Source organism: Amblyomma mixtum, chromosome 1, assembly GCF_055824585.1.
Source record: "Amblyomma mixtum isolate Tamu chromosome 1, ASM5582458v1, whole genome shotgun sequence".
NCBI lineage: Eukaryota > Metazoa > Arthropoda > Arachnida > Ixodida > Ixodidae > Amblyomma > Amblyomma mixtum.
The window spans coordinates 157,185,666-157,211,317 of NC_143012.1; the positions used below are offsets into that span (position 1 = coordinate 157,185,666).

At 45.4% G+C, this 25,652-nt stretch overlaps 1 protein-coding gene across 6 annotated transcripts in view; it reads right to left on the reverse strand.

Annotated features, from left to right (window-relative positions):
* Positions 1-25,652, reverse strand: part of LOC149369481 (luciferin 4-monooxygenase-like) — a 112,028-nt gene that overhangs the window by 65,149 nt on the left and 21,227 nt on the right. For 3 of the 6 annotated variants that reach the window (XM_089558854.1, XM_089558853.1, XM_089558852.1), the window contains 2 exons: positions 23,457-23,658; positions 3,615-3,718 (listed from right to left, as the gene is read on the reverse strand). The exons of 1 other annotated variant lie outside the window; for it this stretch is intronic. In XM_089558854.1, coding sequence (XP_089414980.1) covers positions 3,615-3,718; positions 23,457-23,613 — 261 coding nt within the window. In that variant the 5' untranslated portion in view covers positions 23,614-23,658. The remainder of the gene's footprint in view (positions 1-3,614; positions 3,719-23,456; positions 23,659-25,652) is intronic. 2 more of the 6 variants (XM_089558856.1, XM_089558857.1) reach the window with 1 other exon arrangement.

Here is a 25,652-nt window from a genome sequence, read left to right on the forward strand (position 1 = left end):
GGTGAAAGGCGAAAGCCTGAGTGATGCATTCTGCTACGTGATTGTTCACTGTACATTTTGTTGGTGCATTAATTAACTGCCAATTAATGACGCTTAAGCTTCGCCTTTAGGAGTGGAACGCGACAGCGTGTTGTAGCGCTGCCAGGGAGTCCACCGAACGCCACCACTCGTTCGGCGCGATGCGTTGCCCTTTGAACGCAACGCTTTTTAAGGAAAGGAAATGGGGCTGTAATTCTCTGTCGTCTCGGTGGACACCTGAGCCGCACGGTACAGGAAGGGAGGAAGTGTGGGTGAAAGAAGAAAGAGGGGCCGTAGTGAAGGAAATGAAAATTGTATTTGAGGAAAGGAAATTACGCATTAGCTGTCTCACATATCTCAGTAGACACTAGTCGAAAATTGTATTTGAGGAAAGGAAGTTGTGCAGTAACTGTCTCACATATTTCGGTGGACACCCGTCAAAATTCGCGCGTGGTGACGTCACGACAATTTGGGCCAATCTGAAACGCGGACAAATACGCCTTGCTCGTCGGTAAATTGGTTTTTGAGGAAAGGAAATGTATCTGTCTCTCGTATCTCGGTAGACACCTAAACCTCGCCAAAACGGGAAGGGAGGAAGATGGGAGTGAACGAAGACACCGTATTCACTAGACGCACCTTTGTTCATTCCAAACCATCGAGCTGGCATGGCGGTGTTGTAGCGTACTCGACTCGCACTCCGGAGACCGGGGTTCGATTCCCAAGCTCGACCAATTTCTTAATCGGTTTTATTTATTTATCTGGTCTGACTTGAAAGGTTAATTAGACTAATTGGTTAAGTAAGCAATTAACTAAACGCAGTAAAACTTACTTGGAGCATCACTATACGATCCCTTTAATTGGTTGCATGGTTAGTAACCAAAGTACGATTGGCCCCGTTTGAAATTCGCGCACTGTGACGTCACGACCGTTTCGACCAACTGAAAAGCGTGACATTTTCTGTCGACAACTGCTGCTTACAACGATGAGGCATTAAAGGCTTTCGCCTTAATATTAAAGTGTTCTACATTAACTCTTATCCCCAACTGTTCCCAATGCAGGCCTCAGAATAGCTCCTGTAAAAAGGCGGTGAACCGCACTGTCGAGATCGTGTTTCCCTCCCTGACACCCTTCAGTGTTAGAAGTTTATTGCTAACTTTATGGAGGGATATGGTAGCTGTGCAGTCGGTACAGATATTTTGTAGTATTTTCAAAGAAGAACTTGCAAATTTCAAGCAGCAGCTCTTTTTTAGCATACAGGGCACCATTATAGGACTGCAATTGTGTGGATGCAGTTTACAGAATCCTTATGTTAATTCTAACTGGCGTATATGATAACTCTCATTCATTTGAGATGATTACGGAAGGATACAGAAGTTATGCACTACAGGCGAGTGCTCCAAGTGGTATAAGAAAGAAAACCGCCATTTACGCGAAATTTATGAAATCTATTAAAATGGAGGACCTTGTGAACGTGCAAAATTTTAAAATTGCTGTCATGAGGATTGTCCTGAATGGTAAACGTACTGGTTTTATGAGCCTGTTCAATGCCCTCACACTGCCTGTGCTGATGAGTTCTGCAGCACGTTAAAGGGGGTTGAGACACCAAAATTTGAGGCTATGAAAAGCTGTGGGCATCCGCTGTGTGTAAGGTTATCCCCGACCTAGTATTAGATGCGGCCGACGATTGAAATGTATTTTAATTCAGCTCCAAAGACTCCTCGATTGCTCTTTTTCATGATCGAGACCCATGGCTAGCGTAATAGTTAGTGACGTAGAGCTGCAGTGACCTCGCAGCACAGTAATGGCGACGACGCGCAACATCGACCATTGGAAATTTTCCCAAGGGCAGAATCTCCCATCTCTTTGGGAATTCTGAAGAATTACCCGAAAGACAGCAAAGACGTGGAATTTGTCTGGGAACCCCCTCAATTGTCAAACGCCGGGTATGAGGCAGCCAATGATAAAGCTCGAGGACCTATGGACCGAGCTGTGGATGCTAACTCGGACATCGGAATGACAAGAGATGGCCCTAATACCTATCGCGAGATAACTCATCATTACTGGCTAGAAGGGCTAATTTTACCACCTGCGCATAAAAACTTAAGCAAAGAACAGTACGTACCGTGGAGGCGCCTCCAAACTAGAACTCTCCCTAACCTCGCTGTCCTAAGTCATGTGTACCCGGATAGATTTAAACCGGAGTACAGCAAATGTGTCGGCAAGGCCACCTTAGACCATATCTTCTGGGACTGCCCAACAGATCCCTCACCAACAACGCTTCAGAGCCTCACGCACTCGCCCTCGTGAGCAGGACCTGTTCAACAGCGGCCTTATAGCTTCGCCGCCGCTATGAAGCATAAAGTAAGCAGAGCATAGATATCTGCCCCTTCTATAGATGAAGAGAGCGTTGACGTCAGGAGGAAAGAAATGAGCGATCCAGGTGCATCGGCTTATCGCATGATTGGGCGCGAACGGCCTATCTTTAAATTTTGTTCCCTCACTTGGTTGCTACGGCGTTGATCTCCGGGACATAAAATGCAAGAAAAACCATTCACCTACTCACGCTGCCTGTCCCGCTTAAGTGTGCTAATGTGGGGTGACGTCCTTAAGAAGGAAGAGCCTAGCAGACGACGGGCCCAGCTGAAAGTGCTTTGTGGGCATGCGCTTAGCCTCAACCTTCTTCCAACTTCCTTCCTTGATATGGCGCTGACGCGCAGAAAAGTGGCAGCTCTCGCCTGTACCATACACTTGTGCAACTGTACCACCTGCGATGTAACGAACTTCGGTTGATCAACCTCGAGTGTAACAAAAGAAAGGCTACTAACTGAAGCGATCCACCGGGGATCGCCTAAGAGTTTTTTACGTTTGTGCGTACCCCCCCCCCCCCTTTTCTTTTCAGCAGTGGCGTGAATGTTTCACTCTCTCTCCGAAACCATGTTCTTTCGTTCGCCGTCAGATGCCTAAGAAAACAAGGTGGCGTCGCAGGTACTATTTGTTAACGCACACCTGTGTCCTTAGCTTAATATTTTATCCACTCTGAATAATGTGGTTTAGAGAGTACCTATTACAATGTTGTCATGTCGAAATAAACCGTATGGCGCTGCTTCCCCATGTGTGGACACACCCTGAACAATTTTCAATGCTTGTATACAAGACACAGTGTCGAAAGTTGTGGACACGATTCAGACTGTCCTGAAATCAAAAAACCTTGCCCGGTACCACCTTCGCGAACATAAGCAGTTCAAAGGCATAAAACATGGTGATTTTTGCTTAACGAATAAGCTTACTTGAGAAATATGCTAAAAGAAGTAAACTGAGACCCCGAAAACGGTGTTGATTGTGGGTGTAGACACATTAGGATACGACAGAAGTTGCAAATTTTTTAAAGGAAGGCGAGCAGCTTTTTGTGATCATACTTCATATGATTCTTACTGCAATCCCTAAATTTGAAAATTTACTTCCAAACTGATATTATTGCACTTTGAGAGATGTTAGTCCTACTTCTAGAGCCCTCTTTAGCAAGGTCTTTCCTTATATTTCGGCTGTTTGATGTAATGCCCGTTAGAATATGCAACTCTGCCAACTCTGCCACATACCTTCATGGCCATATTGGCAACGGCTTTGAGGGCCTTCTCTGTGTACTCCGCATCGGTTAGGATATGCGTGCTGTCGCTGTCTTGTGCTTGGTATCGGAGTTCACCTGCACATCAGAATAGCGTCAGTTTTGATGATGGTCAGAGCTATGATGAAGTAGTAAAGTTCCATTCTGAGAAAAGTTTATACGACAAGAGAGGAAGTTCATCGAAAAGCCTTTTGCACCGAAAATGAAACAAGTACAGATTTGTTTGCTGTATTGGGGTTTAAAAACCGTATAAAATTGGAGATAACATAGTAACGTTTGTCGATAAATATAAGTACCTTGGCATAATCATTTCTTCAGACTTAAAATGGGACAAGCATATAGCATACGTAACATCCAAAGCATTTTCCGCTCTTTGCTCATTAAGGCGCTCCATCAATTTCGCCTCACCCGACACAAAATTGCTTGCTTATACATCCCTAGTGCGACCAATTTTAGAATACAGCATAATATGCTGGTTCCCACACACAAATAATTTAATTACCAAATTAGAAAACATACAACGCAAGGCAGTTAGGTTCATCTATAACAAATATCGCCGCCACGAGTCGCCATCCGAACTTCTCACCCAGGCTGGTCTCAGCACTATTAGTAGTCGCGCCAAGCATACACGCATCAAATATATGTATCTTCTCTTGTCTGGAGCCTTTAAGATCAACAGTGAGAGTTACATTTCCCGCTCAGCTCACCGCAGCACTAGAACACAACACTCCAAGCATTTAATCGAATTCCGGGCGCACAGCAACACTTTTAAGTACTCATTTTTCCCCCAAGCAGTCCGTGAATGGAATGCCTTACCTGATGACGTGGTCAAGTGCCCGTCCCTGGAAAGTTTTATTTCAAAGCTGTCAACTGTACCCTGACTGCAGAATGTTGTCGATTCGTTACTTTTGCCCACCTGAATTTTTTTTTTTTGTGACTTATGATCTCTGACTGTAGTTTTTTTTTTTTTTTTCCTTTTTTTTCTTCTGTTCCACTGTGCCAACTAGAACTGTATAACAATAATTTAAGTGTACTTTTCTTACTGTTGTTTTCTCCCCTTGTATATTATGCCCCAATCCTGCAACAGCCTCGGCATGAGGCTAGCAGTATGTACTAAATAAATAAATAAAATAAATAAAATAAAAAAACGTTCCAAACCGAGTCAGGCTATGAGGCACGCCGTAGTGAAGGGCTCCGGAAATTTCGACCACTTGGGGTTCTTTAACATGCACTGGCAGTACACTGACAGAACACAGGCACTTACAGTACACGGACCTCTAGAATTTCGCCTCCATCGAAATTCGGCCGCCGCGGCCGAATTTCGATGGTTAGCAGCCGAGTGCCGTAACCACTGAGCCACCGCGGCGAGGCAAAGCAAGCAAAGAAACGAGTTGTCGGGCGGTGCCTTTTGCGCGGTAGCTGTGTACACATGGCCAGAGGTCCCGATAAAAACTTCGGACTGCCTAAAAAGGCAGAATCTTCCATGCGCCTCAGAGTTTCCGTATGGGCTGAGTGCAGTTAGGACACTGCGGGCCACTTGATCCAATTATTGCTTTCAGCAAAAATTCGTTGTCGTTTTATCAGGATTCACAGCAGTGGGGTACGGTTTAGCGTAGGGCTGTGGGGTGACAGCGGTATCTCGGACTCTTTCGTGTGGACAGAAATGTCAATATGCGGACGTTTTTGTTCATTGCGCGTCAACGGTGTAAGCAAGGACGAATGCACAGACAAGCGCAAACTATTATGCTTTTTTTGCTTATTTTTGCTTATTTTTTTTGAAGAAGCGGTGCACATTTCAATAGAGTGCGAAATTAGAGCCAAACAAACTTTTGAAGATGTAGCTGGAAATATAACAGCTATGACGAGTGAGAGTAAAGATAGCCCACCTCCTTTCTAAACAAGGTCACAGCCGTATGATTTATGCGTGCTACGCTGTTATCGTGATTGTAGGCCTGTATGATTTCGCCGGTGTGTTTGTCATTGCGCCGGAAAACAGTGACCTAGTTAGTAAACAGCTAAACACATACCTATTATAATGATCTGCAATAATGGAAATGAAATCTTTTCAGTGGCTCTTTCATGCTCTGCAGGCGTGTGTTAGCATATCTCTCAAGAAAAAAATTAGCCGGGGTTTAACTGGGCTTAAACCGATGTGTCACATGCGAAAGCACAATGACATGAATGGTGACGCCACATTCGACACCGTAGCGACAAAATGTGGGAAATCTGAAAGCCGTGAACTACTGTTTCGTGGGTGGCCCGGGCGAAATTTTTGCAACTGACCTGATCTTTATTTTTCACTACCACAACTTATCACCATTCCCACGCGTCGCACATCGTGTGCCGCCAACATTATATATTTATTATGAATAAATAATTCCGATAGTTGTTCAGACATTGCTGATTTAGACTACATTTCGAGTCAAGGTGTAATAACAGGACGCATCACAGGTTCTGTTACCGAAAAGAAAACTACTATTAAACAAATCAGATGTTACAACAGAGGTAAGTATGACAGAAACAAATTCCGAATCAGATTATTTCTCCACCCAGCTCATGAATCAATACTTGTTGCGTGCTGTTGAGTAAAACTGGGATTTTTTCAAGAGTACTTTTAATAAACTAGTTGATGACTTCGTGCCTCTTATGACCATCAAAAAAACGCACCATCGTTTAATCAGAAGTTGCGAAGTAGAAATAATGAGAGAAAGTGATTTTACCGGCATGCAGTACACAATGTCTTCTCAGCGCGTGGGAAAAGCATAAGAAATGTGAAAAGGACTACCAGTCACTGCTAAAATCCCCTCGACGCCAGTTTTTCAATCATGACCTGTAATCTCTGCTAACCAACAACCCTCGTAAGTTCTGGCGCATCATAAATCCTACCTTTCATCCTGGCATTTGGCTTGCCGACAGTAACGACGTCATAATTAATTAGTCTTAATCGGCTCAGGTTTTTAACGACACCTTCTGATTAGTATTCACGAAGAATGCATTAGCTCGTCCCCAGGCTTAAATACAATCCATGATATTTGCATGCGTGAGATAGTTATCAATGAAACAGGTATATTAGCTTTATTAAACTACCTTAAAATTACTATTAGTTCTGATCACCTCAGCTTTATCAATAAGATACATATTGTACATTCAAAAGCATTTCCGCTCTTTTGTTCGGTTTGTTTTTACAGTTATTATCACGTGGACTAATTCCTAATGGCTTGAGGATAGCCGAAGGATTACCTATATTTAAATCACGTAAGCGTCCCTCTCCCCTGAACGCTCGACCAATCTCATTAACCAGCACTGTTTGCCCACTTCTTGAGCATATCATCAACAGCCAAGTCATTAGAGAGTTTTAGCTGAGCGGGTTTACTGTCCGCTCCGCTAGCAGTTCCCAGCGGAACCTCAGCGGAGCGTCGCGCAAGAGTAGAGTTTTAGCGCTGCGTCTTCCCCGTCCGCTCAAGCGAGGCGACTCGTTGCGCCTCCTAGTGGTGGTAACTGGACTTGCCAGAAAATGGTTATAAGCAAGCCTCTCTGATATATGCGTGAATAAATAAATAATAGCTGTTTACGTTTGCTGTATGCTTTCTGGTAACAACAATGCTTTGGTTTTGCAGTGAAATTTTCGTATTACCAAAAAAAAATGTAAATGTCTGCCACTGCGAGAGCCAAGCCAAGACCACGCAAGTCACCCCTCGCAGCGTGCGCGTGTACGCATTTGTAGCGATGTCTAGCGTGTGCATTCATCCTCTACGTGCGCGAGCGCCGATCGTGATCGAGTTACGTTCGCAAGTTATCCGACACCGCCTGCAATCTGTTCGCCATGCCAAAAAGTATCCGGCAAGACCTGCGCTGGCGGCCGCCATGTTGAATGTTTACGTTTGGTTCGGCTAGCGCGAGCCCACAAGGCTTTGCGCGAGGCCCGCTCGTCGGCCCGCTCCGGACTCCGCTTGGCTCGCGCGGGAGCGGGGCGGAGGAGCCGTTCCGCTCGCGCGCTCCCGCCTGAGCGCTTCGCGCATGCGCAGTAGCGCTCCCGCTAGCTCGCTGAGCGGAGCGAGCGCACAAACCCGCTCAGCTAAAACTCTCTACTAACTACCTCCAAGATCATAACATTATTTTCAAATATCAGCTTGGTTTCCGCTTGGGATTGTCATGTGACACACAACTATCTGGCTTTCTTAAACACTTCTAATAATTACTGACACTGGCTTTCCGGTCGACGCAGTGTTTTTCAAAAGCTTTCGATCGCGTTCCTGATCACAGACTTCTTCTGAAACTACTAAAGCTTAACATCCACCCTAACGTTCTCGCTTGGATTAAAGACTTTCTATCTTCTAGAGCTCAGTTCTTCTTAGTTAGTCATTCTAACTATTCCGCTGCTTATGTGACATCTGGGGTACGAAAAGGAAGCGTGCCTGAACCTTTGTTTTTTCTAATCTATACTAACCATTTACTTGCCTGTGTAACGTCTAGAGTTTAGCTTTTAGCTGGTGACTTCGTAATTTACCGTAACATTACTAGTGACACTGACCGCCGATCCCTAAAATTTGACCTGAACGCAGTAAGCTTATGGTGCTAATCCTGGTGAATGACATTAAACGCTTCTAAAACAAAACACATATATAACTCCTCGTACTGCTCGCATTCCAACCACATATATTTTTTAACGGCAATGCTGAAGAACTAATAACATACAAGTACCTTAGGGTGCACCTTCATTTGGACCAAACATGTGATCACCATATCGACCTCACCCTAGCGTCTAGCCGCCGTGGTGGCTAAGTGGTTATGGTGCTCGGCTGCTGACTCGAACGACGCGGGTTCGATGCCGGCCGCGGTGGTCGAATTTCTATGGAGGCGAAAATCTAGACGCCTGTGTATTGTGCGATGTCAGTGCACGTTAAAGAACCCCAGGTGGTCTAAGTTTCCGGAGCCCTTAACTACGGCGTCTCTCATAGCCTGAGTCACTTTAGGACGTTAAACCCCATAAACCTACCAAAAAATCACCCTAGCGTCTGCTAACCGTTCACTTGGTCTTCTTAAACATAACCTGAGGCACGCGCTTATATACGCTAAAAAACTTGCTTATGTAATTCTAATATGCCTTAAAATCGAATATGGAGTTGCTATTTGGGACAGTGATCAAGCCTACGTTATCAGTAACATCGAATCCTTGCAGAACCGTGCTTTTCGCTCCATATTTTCGGACTACGCACACTTCACAAGTTTCTCAGCATTAAAAAAACGTGCCGAACTGGAAGATTTGTCGCATCGCCGTAAACTTGCTCGTTTGACACTTTTCCATAAGCTTGATCACCGCCCATCACTTCGTAGTGATTTGTTTGAATCACCTCATGCCATCTTGCCACGCCATGTTCATCCTTTCAAAGTTAAACGCGTAAAGTATCATTCATCGTCTTACGCCAATTCATTAATTTCCCGTACTATCACTGAATGGAATAGATTGCCATCAGTCTTTTCCACAGAAACTGACAAAAAAAATTCCAAGAGCTTCTTTGTTGTGACGCAAATCTGTAAAAATTTGCTGTTTTTTGTTTGTGTCAATTTTTTCTTTTGGTAGTATGCTTTATGTTTTAATTACGTATTTTGCACTTCTTGCTAAAATGTATCGCGTTTAATAATATGATTGTATCGCCCCCGTATGTAATACTCTCCTCTGGAGGGCCTTGAGGGGCAATGTGAATAAATAAATAAATAAATTGTCATTGTCAACAACTTACGATGCGTTGCATCAATAAAGGTGATCCTCTAAAGCAAAAACTAATTGCGAGTAAATGAGAAATTACGTGAGCAAGAGCAATAGCCCTCAGTACTAATTAGGATATAGCCCAATAAAATGCCCAAAAAACAACAATATGGAACACAAAGATTTCGCGAAAAGGAAAGAAATAGCAAATGAAAAAACACGGGAAAAGGCGCGATCAAAAGGAACGAAGTACGGAAGCGTAGGAATCTCTCAACGCGTGGCCGCCTGCGTTTATGAAGCTGGCCTAATATTTAGCACGTGCGCAAAGTATAATTCTAAATTACGAGGCCACGGCTTCGTTTCTGTATGTTGATAAAACTGCACACAAAGTCAGTTGAGCAAATCCATCTGCTCTAAGGTATTGCGTTTGACTTGGGATCTATATAGCGCTACGCCCCGTGCGCAGTGTGGCAGTGAATTAGTGAAGCAAAAAAAGCAATTTTTGATTAAAAAACTGAAATAAATTAAACTTCTTTGATTTTTTTTTTCAGAAGAATATGCCTTTGGGCAAGTTTCTAGAAAATCGCGCGAGCGGAGCGTGCCAAAACTCTTTCAAATGCTATATGTTTCATGACATATAGGCGGTTTATTATGCCGAGAAATCGGACAAAGGCTAGAGCGTGAGCACTCTCCGAGCGTTCTTCAAACAAAGAATATATTTTGTTGATCAGCGGCTTGGCTAAGTCAAATATAGTTACACGAATTGTTACCCCTGGTCGGGCCAGCGCGCATTCCTTAAGTTCTAAATTTGCGGGGCATTTTAAAATAAATTTTAGGGGCAGTTGCACCCGCTTCTATTTGCCCAGTATTAACGATAGAATCCTATACATCTGCGGTCATTCGTATCAACGGTGTCGTCGTCGGTTTTATGCGACAGATCAAAACTTTGGTAAGGGCTCGTCGGTGACTCTTCTTAAAGGGTCAGTCTACTGAATTTTACCGACCATATTTTCTTTGCGGCAACCAATAGCTCTTTACTCAAATTACCGTTTAGCCAGCTGTGGTGCCAAGGAGTGCGGTAGAACATTTTAAAATAGAATTTATTAATGTGGGAACACATCTGTATGAGATGGTAGTCTCATCTGGCAACCACCTGGATTTCCGCCGCGCGGCGACAAACATGGCGGCGCCCGTCGAAGCCGGACCTCTCGCTTCGGACTGAATTCTCGTTGTTGCTGCCTTTTTCAGTGCGTTCAGTGGCCATAAATGGGGCGCCTGTCTTTCGCTTCGTCTCATCTCGCCTATAAGAAAACGTATAAGTGATAAATTTGCTTTATTTTAATAATTAGAGTGACGATTCTGCCGCTCCTAGGCTTAAGTGTAGAGTCGGTTTGTTTACAGCAATGGTTCCCGTCCTGACGACCAGATGGCGCCACTATAGGCTGAGTTTATTTTTGCGTCTCTGCTAGCATACGCTGAACTAAAAGTGGGAATGTGCCTGCGTTTTGCGTACGTGTAACTATAAATATTCATGAGATTTACAGAAAAAGCGAGTGGTACGCCTTCTACAGTTTACTAGAACAAAACGTGCGTTTGTCTGACATTGGGGCATACAAATGGTACGTAGTATATTCACTTACTCTTCTACAAAAAAAGACTACCACTTTCTTGAAGAAAATGAACGTTTGGGGTCGCCACCATGCTTTTTTACGCGACTTTTAACGCCGAAATAAAATATAAATTCCTGCCTAAACCGGGCGCAGACCCCTCGTTATTGATGTTATAGGGTTCCAACTACCAGAATATGCCATTATTTATACACTCATCTCGGTGAGTAGACTGACCCTTTAAGGCGGGGGTACCACGGCGGCCATCTTGGACAAGACGTTAGTTCAACCACCAGGGCGGCTCCACTTGTCCGTGGAAGCGAAAAAGCGCTCCTCCGAGACGGTCTGGTCCCCCTCTCTGCGTTACCTTGACATCCTCTCCCTCGCATTGTGGCAGAAGGAGGCGGTTAGTCACGGAGGGGGGGATAAACGCCCCAACAATGACGACCGCGCTCGAACGTGTTTGGCACACTCGTACTGCTTCTTTCGCCCCTACGCACCCCTTCGCGGCCCTGCCATGGTGTCTGGCGATTCTTTTTTAGGAGGCACTATTTCGAATGTGGAAAGTCTCCATATCTTTGACATTTACAGAAATTATATTTTGTTTCCCTTTTTTCCAGAGATGTACACATTGTTTTATAGTTATTCTTTTCTCACGACCCTGAACAATAATTTGATGACTAGCAGCGGCAGCCACGGCAAGCAATATTACAAAATAAAGCTTCGTAGGTTCCACTGGAATCCATAACAAAGGGCCACAAGACATCTATGGGCTATGGCCTTCGTAAAACAATATGGATGATGTCGAAATGGATGCAGCGGAATAGTAGATGACCTCTTAGTTTCAAAGGGCGGTTTCCATGTGTGTTGTCACAGCCTTTTCTGCTGTCAAAGGCGCGTGGTGCGTAGCTTGTGTGCTATTGATTACCGTTCGCCATGCAGACGTTTATTTCGCAATTCCAGGAAAAACACCTGCAGTGAAACATCAACCCGAGATTTCGATGCATGGCGAGTGTTTTTATTGTTTACTCACACACTGCCAGTGCTATGTAGAATTCTAAGAGAAAGCTGATATGGTAACAGTAAATAAGAGAAAATGGGCAGAATAAGGCATATCAGAATGGTACAAACATATTGCGTTCAAGTACTTATGTTGTTGGGTTAGTAGCTACGGAGAGGAAAAGAAAGCAATATCACAGTGTGTTAGCCCCCTTCATCTCCCACCCGTTCCCGATAATAGCTTGGGAGAGGTAAACCCTTTTGTGCTTCAGTCTGTGACGTAGAGATGCGTTGCAAGTAATGTTGAATTTTTTTTTCCGCCCACGCATCCATGCATGATAACAAAGATCCCGAAAGCGCTTACGGCCGCAGCCGGCAACATTCTTTTCTTTCACTTTTTATTGTCAAATTAACCACTACCACCACCAAGGTTCGAAGAACTAAAAGGAAACACTGGCTGTGAAACTTCGACTAGAGACTGCGGGACATAGCTGGCAAGAGCTATGTCATTACATTACAATCGCGTGGAGTTTCTCCCTACTGTGGGCTTAGCATAGCATTTCCATCCATTCATTGGAACTGCATTTTGTTGCCACACGAGGCAACGTTCCTGCTTTTCTGGTATCGTTAGTGATCAGCACGAAAGTGTGATAATTCCAACAGTTCTGATTCCCTGCTGTCTTGTGAACACGGATGTGAGCGTGTGGCAGCATATCTGTCTAGAAAATAAGCGATCGAATGTGGATTTTGCACTACCCCCCCCCCTCTTTTTGTACTGGCACTGTTTGTGTAGTAAATTTGTATAGTAAAAGGCTAATTTTTTCTCCATTCCGTGGAATGCGGGAAGTCAGAGCTATACGCACCATGGTAGTCCTCTAGCTGATGTCCGCAAAATAAGTGGACTTTTGCTTTCACGTCACTTTTCAACTGAAATCGCTTCTGCTGCTCTGTTTCGTTATGTTTGCTCTAGCATAAGAAAACATTTTGTGCTCACGCTGAGGTCTGGGGCGAATCGATCCTTGCACAATTAGTGAATTTCGGCGATAGGTAGCGGAAATTCGCAGATCTGGCCTCCCAGTGGTCTGCATTGTCCAAGAGCCGATTCGAAATATTTGGCGGCGTTTCAGGACAGCGCTTCTCAACCGATGAGCCATAGCGCGAGGCAGGGGTGCAAGATCGTGTCTTCGCCCTAGGAAAATTCTCTCTGGCCGCCTCCTCTCGCTACTCACAGCGTTCCCTGTGCTCCTTCTAACATGGAGCGCCCGGTAGCTCTCTCGCTGAAAAAAAAAAAAAACCTTTTAGAATAGCTGTGGAAACTGCGCAACTCAAGCGCATCGGAACCGGTTGTCAGAGTGTCAGCCAACACAGGGCATTCACAAGGCCATTTATCCCGTGGATACATGAGCCCGACAGAATTCGAGTTGAGTCCGCATTTTGAGGGAATGTGAAAAAAAAAATCGAGGAAGAGAGTAGAGGAGTGTCGGTTTTCCTTCTCAAAAGTTGCTCTTTCGAATACTCAGCTGGACCTGCACTCTGTTCGCATTTCTTTTGATCGTGATAGTACGTTCAAAAAAGAGCTTTAGTAAAGGCCTCAAGGGTCCAACTGCAGTCCAACTGGAAATTTTGCAGTAACGCTTATTTCGTCTGTCGTGTTCAAAAAACTGCGCGAAAAAATACCCAGGAAGCGAGAAATAAATACGCCGACTGGCAGTACCGTTTTTTTTTTTACTTTTTCGCGAAGTGTTGCAGTCACCTGATGCGCTAACCCCAGCGCCTTAGCAGCGACACGCGGTACGCCGGAGTCTCTAACGTCATGTGCGAGCCATCTTGGGCCTGCACAGCAGCATATACTCGATATCCGTAGCGGCAACTATTTTTCTGAAGAAACATGTCTGTTCCAAAAGAAACAACAGTGGAGCGAAGGCATAAGTCTAAACACATCATGTCAACATTTTGAAAAAATAACATCATCTACCAACCACGCGCACGGATGTCGAACCTACTTCTTCAGCCACACCTGACTGTATAGTTGTTATAAAGGTTATTCACGTGACAAAAGCGTGATAACCCACTTGCCCAGAAAATTTGATAATGGCATCCACTGCAGAGGCACACGAGGGGCATAGTTTGTCAGTACCCTCCAGCTGATGCCTTCTGAAGAAATGAGCACTGTTAGGGCACCCCTGTTGGGACCCTCATTTTCTGTACGATGTGCACGATGATCGGCTACAGGGATACAGGGTTGCCACAAACGAGCCTCCTGGAGCCCTCAAATCCTCAATAGTCCTGGAAGCCAGGCCAGTCGAGGAAGACTGCATACTACATGTCTACTCGAAACGCTTAGCTCAGCGTAGCAACTAATTTCTCATGATGAGAGCTGTGGCCGCTTCAGCACTCCTGCGTAACACAAGAACTGCAACAACTAAAACTCTTTATTTTGAGAAATAAATAACCAACCAAAATACAAAAACCGGAAAAGAGAAACAGACAATAAAGTGGCTGAACTACCAATTGTTTATTCGCAAGGTTGGGGCCCAAATATATACAGGGCACTAAGTCACTCGATCCGCGCACAACTGCTATCGCATCAACCCTCCTTAGTGGAATCACAGTGTGCAACGACTTCAACATCTTCAATCTTACAGTCGATCTCCAAGTTCCGGTTTCCTGCTTATTGTACAAAAGTATCTTTGCAGAAGCAGCGTCAGAAATTAATTGCAAAATACAGTGATTTACAGTAAATCGGCAAAAAACAACAAACAAGAAACAACAAAAGCGACAGAACGCTTTCAGCGCATAACAATAAATCCACAACATGCAGAAAGGACTTCTTTATTAGAAGTCATTTACTATCAAGGCCTGGTGATTATGAAAAACGTGTAATGAATGCGGGTTACTTACTTCGAAGAGCAGCAGAACAATCACTACAACATGCGGCTCCTTTCTTTGCAAAGAGAAAATCCCAAAAAAACCTCGCGCGCTGTCTTATTCGCGACTCCTGCCAAGAACCTTGATACTGTCAAGAGCCGGCTAACATTTCCACTCTGCGCAGTGAAAAGGTAAATTAGATCCAGTTCCCTTTTCTAGCGATTTTGAGTGCTCCCATGCTGCGAATTTCATATACCACACCAACTTCACAATCCGCAAAGGATTCACCATGCCTCTTTTCGCACTGGTGCTTTTTTCTACGCCCATTACGTGTGCACAAACCGCTGAGCTGTCTCGTGGCCGAGAAAGGTTGCCAAGCCGGCACGAAGGTACGAAGGAAGTAGTCTGCATGAAAAATAAGCGGAGGCGTTCTACTCCAAGACTATTCTGTGGCAGGGCGACAGCGTGTCGTCAGCAATGTACCATGTATTGAAAGAGACTGGTCTTTGTCACTGCACAGTGCCAAGTGGGCTGGTCATTGTTCGGGCTACTGGTACGAAGTGGCGAAGGAAAGCAGTCGGGGCGACGGTTAGGGATTAGTCTAATTTGTCAGTCTAGAAAGCTTTTTATGCGCTGATTATGGGGTAAAACACTCCTGCCGTCACGAGAGCAATGCCAGTTTCTTTTCATTTCCTGCCTAGCCTCTGCTGCATTGCTACAGAAGGTCGGCTGCGAACTTCTAAATTGTACTAGCGTACTTTCTCGACAGCTCCCTAGGAGTACTCTCGAAGTTACATGGCGACATTTCAAAGGTTTTTCATCAGCGGAAACATGGCTCTGTTCGTTTAGCAATTATATCTGCTATGAAATATTCTCCAAGTATTTGCGAAAACAAACTAATTTTCACAATGTGCTGCAGCATCGACCGTCACTACCTGCAACACCCATCGTCACTATCATGATTTTCAAATAGCACTTATTTTGCAATGTTACAGCGCAATGAAAGTGCTATTCGTTCATGGGGAGTGCACTTCGTGAAAGTATCACTAAAGTTGCCCGTGTGACAGGGGTAATAAATCCCCCCACGCACGCGCACAAACGCGGAAAATGGTACGGTTTCAAAAATAGCTTTGTCTTGTGTGATCATACACGGTAAACTATTTTTGAAAAGTCACTAAATTGCATTTCACTTCTTTATTCCAGTTTTTCGCGCAATACAAAAAACTGAGGACGGCGAGAAAAAAGCAGTGTTCCACCACTGCTTGACAAGCCTCGCCGCCACTATTCGAAAACTATTCGAAAACTATCAAAATGTAGCATTTACTACTCTAACATGATGCCACTTCATTTTCAGAAATTAGGGTTTAAAACTGTTGTTAATTATCGTCACGTTTATATAAGTACGCTCGACGAAGTTCCTACGGTAAACTCAGATTTCTGGATTTCCTGCAGCGCACATAGACCCCCCACCCCGGCGGCGCAACATGTAGGCTCTCAGCCCTCATACTGCTGCCGAAAAAAAATCGACTAATTTCCGGGTGGACGGTCGCCTTTAGATAATGGGACTCTGTCAGCTAGGGGGATAGGGGAAATGAACAATAACGCCCCTGCAGACTGCTTTGTTTTCTTTCTCCACATGGACTCAACAAACGCACTCGCGCAGGGCTCGCAAGGCCTCGCGTATTTGTGTGTGTGTAGCTATTTTCGTCTTGTTATATGTCCGCAGCTGCATCCATGAGCAGGCATACCGGGGAGGCTAATAGCGCAGAGAGAAAAAAAGAAAAAAGCTGCTGTGTTGGTACTATCATGTCAGCAGTTCGGATACTCGAGCCTGTACTAACGGCTTACTTTATTGCATTATGCCAAGTTTTCCATTAGCGTACCCTCCTAGCGGCCGCCAGGCGGAGCACATTTTATGTTAGGTTGGTTGGTTGGTTAGGGGTTCAACAGCGATACCAGACACTCACAGAGAGTGTCTCACAGACACTCACAGAGAGAGACACTACAAGGAGGCTCCTTCTGTGGGTCTTATCTTATTCTCTGTCAGTCCACTCTAGATCAAGTCCGCTCAACCCCTATGAATCAACTCCAGTAGCCCAATCTGCCGTTCTTCAGAAACGCGTTTGCAGGGTTGCCTGAACGCCCTTGAATGTTTTCTGCGAATATGCATTTATAATTGTGGGTGCAGGTGGTCTCCAGAGCAGTAACGGGCAGTGCTGGCTTCAATAGCCAGAAATGAAAGGGATGTGACAGAAGCCAACAGCCACAGAAACCAAGGGGCACAGGTTTTTTTTTTTAATTTATTTATTTTGTGGTGTTGATCAATTTAGAATATTACTGAATATGTTATCGCTTAAAGCTAATTGATTAGAAAAGCAGAAGAAAAAACAACCACACGCCGCCGGTGGGATCCGAACCCACGACCTCCGAATTACGCGTCCGGTGCTCTACCTCTGAGCTACGGCGACGGCTGTCAAATCTTCTGCTTTCGGGGGTATTTGTGTTTACAAGTAACCTAACCTTGAGAGTGTTCATCAGCGCCACCCACGTTCATAAACGGCGGACGTAGAACGTCCTGAGTTACCGCAGGTGTGACGTAAACGTCATCGAACGGAGAGGGTGGAAGCTGCGTGAGAACCCTCCACCCTCTCCGTTCGATGACGTTCTACGTCACACCTGCGGTAACTCAGGACGTTCTACGTCCGCCGCTTATGAACGTGGGTGGCGCTGATGAACACTCTCAAGGTTAGGTTACTTGTAAACATAAATACCCCCGAAAGCAGAAGATTTGACAGCCGTCGCCGTAGCTCAGAGGTAGAGCACCGGACGCGTAATTCGGAGGTCGTGGGTTCGGATCCCACCGGCGGCGTGTGGTTGTTTTTTCTTCTGCTTTTCTAATCAATTAGCTTTAAGCGATAACATATTCAGTAATATTCTAAATTGATCAACACCACAAAATAAATAAATAAATTAAAAAATCCCTGCGCCCCTTGGTTTCTGTGGCTGTTGGCTTCTGTCATATTTATAACGATCCCCTCATCCCCCTTCCGTTGTTTGCAGAAATGAAAGGGGTGAGTCATCTGTGGACACGCCTTCCCCGGTGCACTTTACAAGGCTACGCTGGCGAACCTGACCGCGTCTTGTCGCTCGAGTCTGGTGACTGTCAGGACCACGCATGTAACTGCGAGCGCCTAAAGGCTACTGGCAGTGTACATTCCCCCCACCCCCCGCAGTTGTTGACCGAGCAAGCGTCGTTCCTGGAAAGAAACGCGGAACGCACCTCTTCACCACGACGGTGAGAGCAAGGGTTGGGTGCCGCGCTAAATATTTTTATTACAAACCCCACTGCGCCCAGGGTGGGTGCGCCCTGAGAACTTCTACCCACTCCCCGCAGCAGAGGCGCACAGGTCTGTCTCCTCTTTCTAGCCTGGCCTTGGCTGCAGAAGAAGCTTGGATTGGAACGGCCGCATTTCAATCGCCTTCGCAAAACATCAGCTTCGCGGAACTGTGAAACCCTCCCTATTGTAAGCAGCATGACGTCAAAAAATTGTGGCCCGGTGGGCAAAATTGACAACTTTTGGTTCTGAGCCGGTGTTGTTGGTCCCAAGGGCTGCTTCCCCGCCTTTCTACCCCGATTCGAGACGCCTCGCCGGCCCTCACAGGAAAGAAGAGGGGAAACGCTTGCGCTGAATGACTTAGGACGGGGGAAATTCCTGCCATGACTAACAACGAGGGACACCACCCCTTTTGAGCACCCGCGAGCAGGTTGGCACGTGCACATAGAGGAAGTTCCAGCGGTGCGAGCAGCAAGCGCACCATAGCAGACTTCCATATTTATGCAACTCACCTACTCCTATCTAGACTCTAAACGCGCATTCGTGCAGCGCCATGCGCAGTAAATGTCGCTGTACTATTGCGGAGCAGCTCTTCCGGAAACCGCGCCATTTACAAGAGCTAGTTTTGAATCATAATACTCTGTAGCCGAGACTGACAACTAATTGCATTTCTAACGATTTCGGTATCCGTGGTTTGCACACCGCTGAGGGAAGGTACTGGTATTTCATGCAGTGCAAACAATGGCAAGAGATGCTGGCATTGTTTTTGCTGCATTGTGCGCATGCATTTCACCAGCTACGCTCCCATATACCTTTCAAGAATGTTATCCGTGCATTCTGTTTTTCTTGCAGTGTGTGATTGACATATAATTTTGGGGGCATGCTTTTGCATTCACTACAATGCTAGTGAAATCACACTGTCCACACATGCACTTCGCCACTGGTAGAGGCAAAAGCGGGGCTTCATTCACTTCCATTGATGTGCATTTTCAAAAGACAAACGCATGTTCCTTATAAAAACAGGACCATTTTATTGCAACATCTGCTAAGCACGTTCAGATGCCTTGCACAACTCCCCCGCACATCATGATGGCTGCCTGCAAGCAGACAAGTCCATACCATTGTCATATGCGAGTCTATTTTCAGGAAGTGACAGGAAATGTCAGTGCTCAAAAGCATCACAAGTTTTGCTTTCTGGCCCCTTTTCAACACTACAGTCAATAAAAAATGAGAAGTTGGGCTTCTTCGACATCCCTGAATTGTACTTCACGATCGCAATAAACTGGGATGATTAACTGAAGAAGTATACACACAAGCAACTTATTCTTGCAGCGAAGTAGGAGAAGAAAAATTTACTTGCAGTGAATACGAAACAGAAGCATGCACTGACTAGCGCATTTCTCTAGCCACAGTTATGCAGTGAATTTCACGAGCACAATTATATTTCTTTAAAAGCACCGGCCTCCTAGCACGAAACTAGAAGATAATCAGCATCATAGGCGCGTGCTAGGTGCATGAATGAAGAAAATTGAACCTCCTCACCAAAAAATTTCAAGTGCTAAGAACTACAGTTTTTCACCGGTACTAAGGTATCTGCAGTAGCTACGGCTCGCAGTGCGCTTGTACGATTTTTCATCACGCTTTGCCCCTCCCTCATCGTAATCTACACATAAGCTACCAAATGCCGCTCGCATAGAAAGGTGTCCATCCCCCACAACGCAAACTGCCGCTTCCACGCACTGCGAGCTCCTAACAAACTCAGGAGGAATGCAAAACGCAAACGCGAAATATTTTGCGCAATGCAGAATCAGCAGGTGATTTTATCGCCATAGATAAGCTGGAGTAGATTCTTTAGAAATGCCAACAGTTTATAGACTTACTTCAGAGCGGAGTGAAGAAAAAAATTCCATCTGCCACATCTGGGATCCAACCCGCGACGTGCGCATGCTGAGGACGAGAGTCGTCATATACATAAAATATCCCTCAATGCCCTCTGGGACTTTTAAAACTCATCGCTTATTTCGAAACACAAGCCCCTCAACTCTCCAATTTAGAGCCACTTCTACAGGCCCCCAGCTAAGGAACAAATAATTATGCAGCAGATTTCTGCTCTCGCCTTACGAAATGTCACAGTGCCGTAACACTGGTAATCTTGCACACGAGTTCATGAAAAACCGCACTCGATAACACACACTACGAGGTAGCTCACGCACGCGACACAGGTACAGTTGGGACTTCAATGCAGATTCTAATAACAAAATTGCGGTCCGAATGGCTCACCTGCGTTTGGCCTTGACATCAGCCATGCGCGTACGAAGCTTTGTCATCGTCGACCTTTTGCGCTGAAGGTATTTCCGCCGATTCCCCATTTGACACTTTTACACACACAAAAAAAATGGCAAGATAAAGTGATAAAAAACGGCGCTGCACACAAATACAAAAGCACAGTAAAAAAAAACACCAACAAGCAAAACAGCACGATACGCCGATGACAGCCTGCTGAGCAGCCGAAGAAACAACCGAAAGGCAGGACAGGTTTCAGCGAAGTCAGTCGTCTGTCTCGTAAGTCTTGCTTCAAAATGTTTGACAGCGCCACTGTCGTTGACCGGCGGAACTCCATTGTTGAGTCAAAACGCCCGCGAGATTCAAATGCAGCAGCCCCGTCGACCAACAAAGGGGCGAGTGCGAGCTAACATGAGTCGTTTATCATACCCAAATTTACATCACTGGTAGTATTAAGACCAGCCACTTCAGTTCCTGTGAAAAAAGCCTGGAATATAACAGTGATCTTTCGCGCTGGATGTATTTTGCGGAGGCTACGGCGCACCAAAAAATGGCGCAATTGAATGGCGCAGTACTACCGTTCTGTTTGTCATAGCAAAATGCCGCCTTGAGAGGATTTCGAATATTTTCTTAATATTTCGTGTGCCGAATTTGTTCCCTATACGACGTTTACTTGCTTCTAAAACTCAGATAAAAAAAGCGCAGTTTCTAGGTTACGACCAACTTTGAACAATGAAAACTAAAAAATTATGACATGTAGCTCAATGAAATTTTCAAGAATTAACAACATGGATACTATCTACAATCCTTCTAAATATGTTTGTGATTTATGAACAGGACTAGGAGTTATTAATGCATCATTCTTTTAAATTTCACACTTATTTATGGCACCAGTTCTAAATAACTACTCAATATAACTCAATAACTTGCCTGCAAGGTTCTCGAGTCACACTTCATCTAAAAGCTGCAGAAGCAGTTTTCTTTTCGGAGCAGTAGTTTTCGTAAACAGCAAGGCAAACGCAGGCAAGTCGAGCAAAAATATCGTTTTATGCCCCTCGCTCTTTTGCTCACTGCTATTATACTAACGTGAATAGCTTTTAGCGACACATACCATCGCAAAGAAGATACAATTATCTTTACAATGCGCTCAATATCATTTTTCTAGCGCAAACGGATGAGCCACACCGCTCACACAAACATGACGAAAAACGGCTGCTGACCGCCGCTAGCGTGGTACCGCCGCCTTAAGGAAAGTATATGCAGCGCAAAAAACAGGGACAGCAGAGAAGGCAAAAAAAAAAAATCTTGATGGCAGCAGCATCATTGCTGTGTAGTGAGCGAATGAGTTGAGTGCTTCCGAATCCGTTTGAAATGGTTATGAAGCACCGCAGAACTCCGTGGGGTCCAAATTCCATTCGATCAGAAGTGTCGAATGCCATTGGACGCAAATGCCACATAAAGTCCGCGTAGCACGGGTATTATGATATAAGTTCAGTAGTAGTAGTAGAGTAATAGCACAATGCTACTATTCTAATCGTGCTCGAATACTATAATGTGCTCCAGGGCCATGCGTTCTGACCTCAAGAATCAACGTGAAACATCTACTGTGGCGACGTATACATGCTAATTATAGTTAAACTGAGATGAGACAGGCCTATACAGATCTCACACCTCTTATAGTGAACTCAAGTCAGTTTATACAAGTTCGCAAAGTTACAAACTGTCAAGAATGCGCTTGTAGCGATAAAATAAGTTTTCTCTTTCAGTTATAGGAATACTGAACATTGTCACGTTTTACCAGATGGCACAAGGTTGACCAGCTTTTGCCAGTATAATTTTAACATTGGATTGGTGATGGGAATGGTAGGCTAATATAGACAGCTTTCTAGAATGGCATAGCCATTTCTCGCAAACAGACAGGGAACTCTGCCTAGCATGTCCCATGATAGCCATGGTTCTGCGGTGGAGCAGCCAGCAATGACAGTGGGAGAATTCTCGCTAACCTGGCTCGTGATAGCCATGACTTCATTACGACACAGCCGGTACTGCGAAAGCGACGGACAACCAGGGCCCTCATTGGATGTGTTAATGAGTGGTAGAGGCAATATCGAATACCCTTTGGCAATTCTCGGCCTATCTAGGGCCATGCTTTGCAAACAGGTTTCTAATATTGGCACCCTGTCATGCTGTAAAATAATTTATGATGCAATAAAGTCATACAGTTTATCATACAAATACCATAAATTACCATACACATTATAAAGTATTATCATACAAATGTCATACATTTCAAGAAAATCAGAGTCATCATACAGATGTCTACAATATCGTACAAATTGTATGATATTTCTCTGACGATGCCTCTGAGGATATTGCATCATGGAACATTTCCAGCAGGGTGTCGTGAGCTACCGTGGTTATTGTTGAGGTTTAGTAAAGCCACGAGCCTTCGCACAGTGATTAGGCATATAAATTCACGGTTATAGGCAAGGGTATTATTTACTGGTAGTAGTTTTATTCCGCCTGCATATTCACAGTGAGTTTTCGTGGCTTGCCATAGCGAAATAGCCCTAAGAGGAGTCGGAGCAGACGAGAAACCACTAGAGTCTGGTCGGTTATTAGGAGACCAAGGTGTTTCACCCTTATTTCGCACCCCAGCTAGGGAGTCGTTCCGTAGCTGTGAAGTCAGCCAGGCAGACCAGCCGGTTTCGACAGGAGAAATTTAAAATTGAAATTCGGATTCTGAAGAAAGGAAAATGGCGCAGTATCTGTCTCACATCTCAATGGACACCTCAACCACGCCGTAATGGAAGGGAGAAAGGTGGGAGTGAAAGAAGAAAGAGAGAAAGAGGTGTCGTAGTGGAGGGCTCCGGAATAATTTCGACAGGAGGTCTGCGTAGTTTTTCTGCAACCTACCACTTTTCCAGTATTGGTTGCACCCTTTGTCTTCACGGGATATTTAGCGTTCCAACGCTCGTGTGGCTAAAAAGCCTCTCGCTTCTTTGTCGACGTCTCACCTTCAGTGAGCGATGTCTTCGCTAGGACTATCGTCGCTCCAGCCAGAATGCAGCCATACATGGCGATCAAATTTTCCACGCTGTTCTTGAGATGCACGCAGACGCGGTCCCCCGGGAGCACGCCATGTCGCCGGAACCCAACGGCGAACCGCTGCATGTGCGCCAACACCTCGGAGCGGCTGAGGCTGGTCACGTCGTCGACCTGCAGCGCGTGACAGAATGCTTCAGTTGTTCTCAACAATCGGGGCGCCCACCTTACAGCAGCGCCACCGCTGCCTTCTTGCTGATAGCGCGTGCCTTTCTCGTCGGTCAGAAAAGCGTGCAACCTGTTTTCAGTATGTTTTTTTCTGCCTCAGAACAGCAAAATAACACTGAACCGAAATACTGAAAGTATTGCGAGCTCATACAGAATACAGTCAAGGTCAAAAGTGTTTGTACCGCGTCATACGCAAAGGAAACCGATTGATCTGCTATGATCCGTCAGTTGGAGACCATAGTTGCGGAGGGAGACGGTGTCCTCTCATTTCACCTCCACAAGTAAGAGTATGGACACTAGCCGGCGGCTAATAATAGACTGTCGACTTGTGGGGATCACGTGGTCCACAAACGTAGTGCGAAAGCGCTATTTCGATCTGTAAGCCTTGAGCGAGATCTTGTGATAATTGTGTGTTTGTGCCAAGTAAAGAAGGAAATAAAAAAGAAGGCATGTGCGCCCACTTCAGTCAACCTCCTTCCTTATTAAACACTTGTTCGTTGAAAGCTTGAATATGCCGTGTCGATATGGGACCGTCAAGCTAAGTCACTTACATTTGTTTTGGAAACTGTTCAGAACCATGGCACTCGTTTTATCCTTGACAGCTATGACCGCACGTCAAGTGTCCTACAAATGAAAAGCACTTTGTCACTACCATTACTTTCACTGCGCAGAAAAAATTCACTAGTCTGTCTTTCTTTTTCAGATCTACATTCTCAATCCTGTTTTCAAAACGCTTGCTCATTCCACCCACCTATGTTTCATCGCGCATTGACCATCCACGCAAAGCGGGCGTTCTACCTAGTCACACTATCGCTGGCTTAAATTCTTCCATTCCAACTACATCATAGAAGTAGAATCACTTGCCAGCAGATGTGTCACTCATCGACCATCTCGAGTATTTCAAGAAAAAGTTAAGTGCCTGCTTTTCTAACTCGCGACATATGTGCCCTTCGGTTAGCAGTGCCACAAGAACTCTGTGTTGCTGATTTGTAGTTTGTCTTCTTATTGTTTGTCTTTGTTCTCTTTTCTCATTTGAAAACTCAATTTGACGCAGCCTGTACTGTTGCCGTGACGAGCGCGGTCGCTTTCCTTCTTCCATGGTGCGGGTCTTAGGAAGCGCATCGCTTTCGGCTTATATCCCAGCTGCGCGCCTCTGCACATGCGCAGTGCGGCGCAGCGGCCGTGGCACCATGGTTGCCATGGCACTGGTTGCCTTAGTAACATGCATGCGCAGTAGTGGCGTTTGGCAGGCACCGCGAAATGCGCCTTTGCTAACATAGTGTAGCTTTCGTTAGTAAGAGGAGAAAACTTTTATTGCAGCACTGTACTGAATTGTGAAAGGGAGGAGTGGATGATCGTTCATCTGGGTGGCAGTCTCTATTCCGGGACGCCACTGGCCGCCGCCGCTGCCCGTGCTCTTTGCACCAGGGCCCGCTGGGTCTGTAGGTCCGAGCTGGACAATGCCGCCCCCTAGCCCTCCCTAGTGGGCTGACTTATAACGGCTATATGTGTATTTAACAGGCAGGCCCACACCATGTGGTATAGGTCAGCATACTGCCCGCTGACTTTGCACCTGCCCGTGCATGTCGGGTCCACATGTTTTTAGTACGGCGGGATTTTAGAAAGACCCGGTTTGGAGCCGTCTGAGGTGGCACTCCTTGTTTCTGTCGAGACCCTTGGCGGGTGCCGGGAGTACCCTCCTCCAGAGGAGTAAACTGTTCGTAATATAAGAGCTTTCGCTACAATATCTGGGATTCAAACGCGCGGCAGCGAGAAGAGATCAGCTTCGCTGGCCGCTGCGCGGGAGCCCTAGGCTAGGCTCGTGGTAAAACTGCAACACACTCGCGCTCTGCATCACAGATTGTCTTTTTCATTAACTACTACTGCATCTGCAATTACAGGATTGCACTTAAGTCTGCTTAAGAGCGCAAATGTGAAAG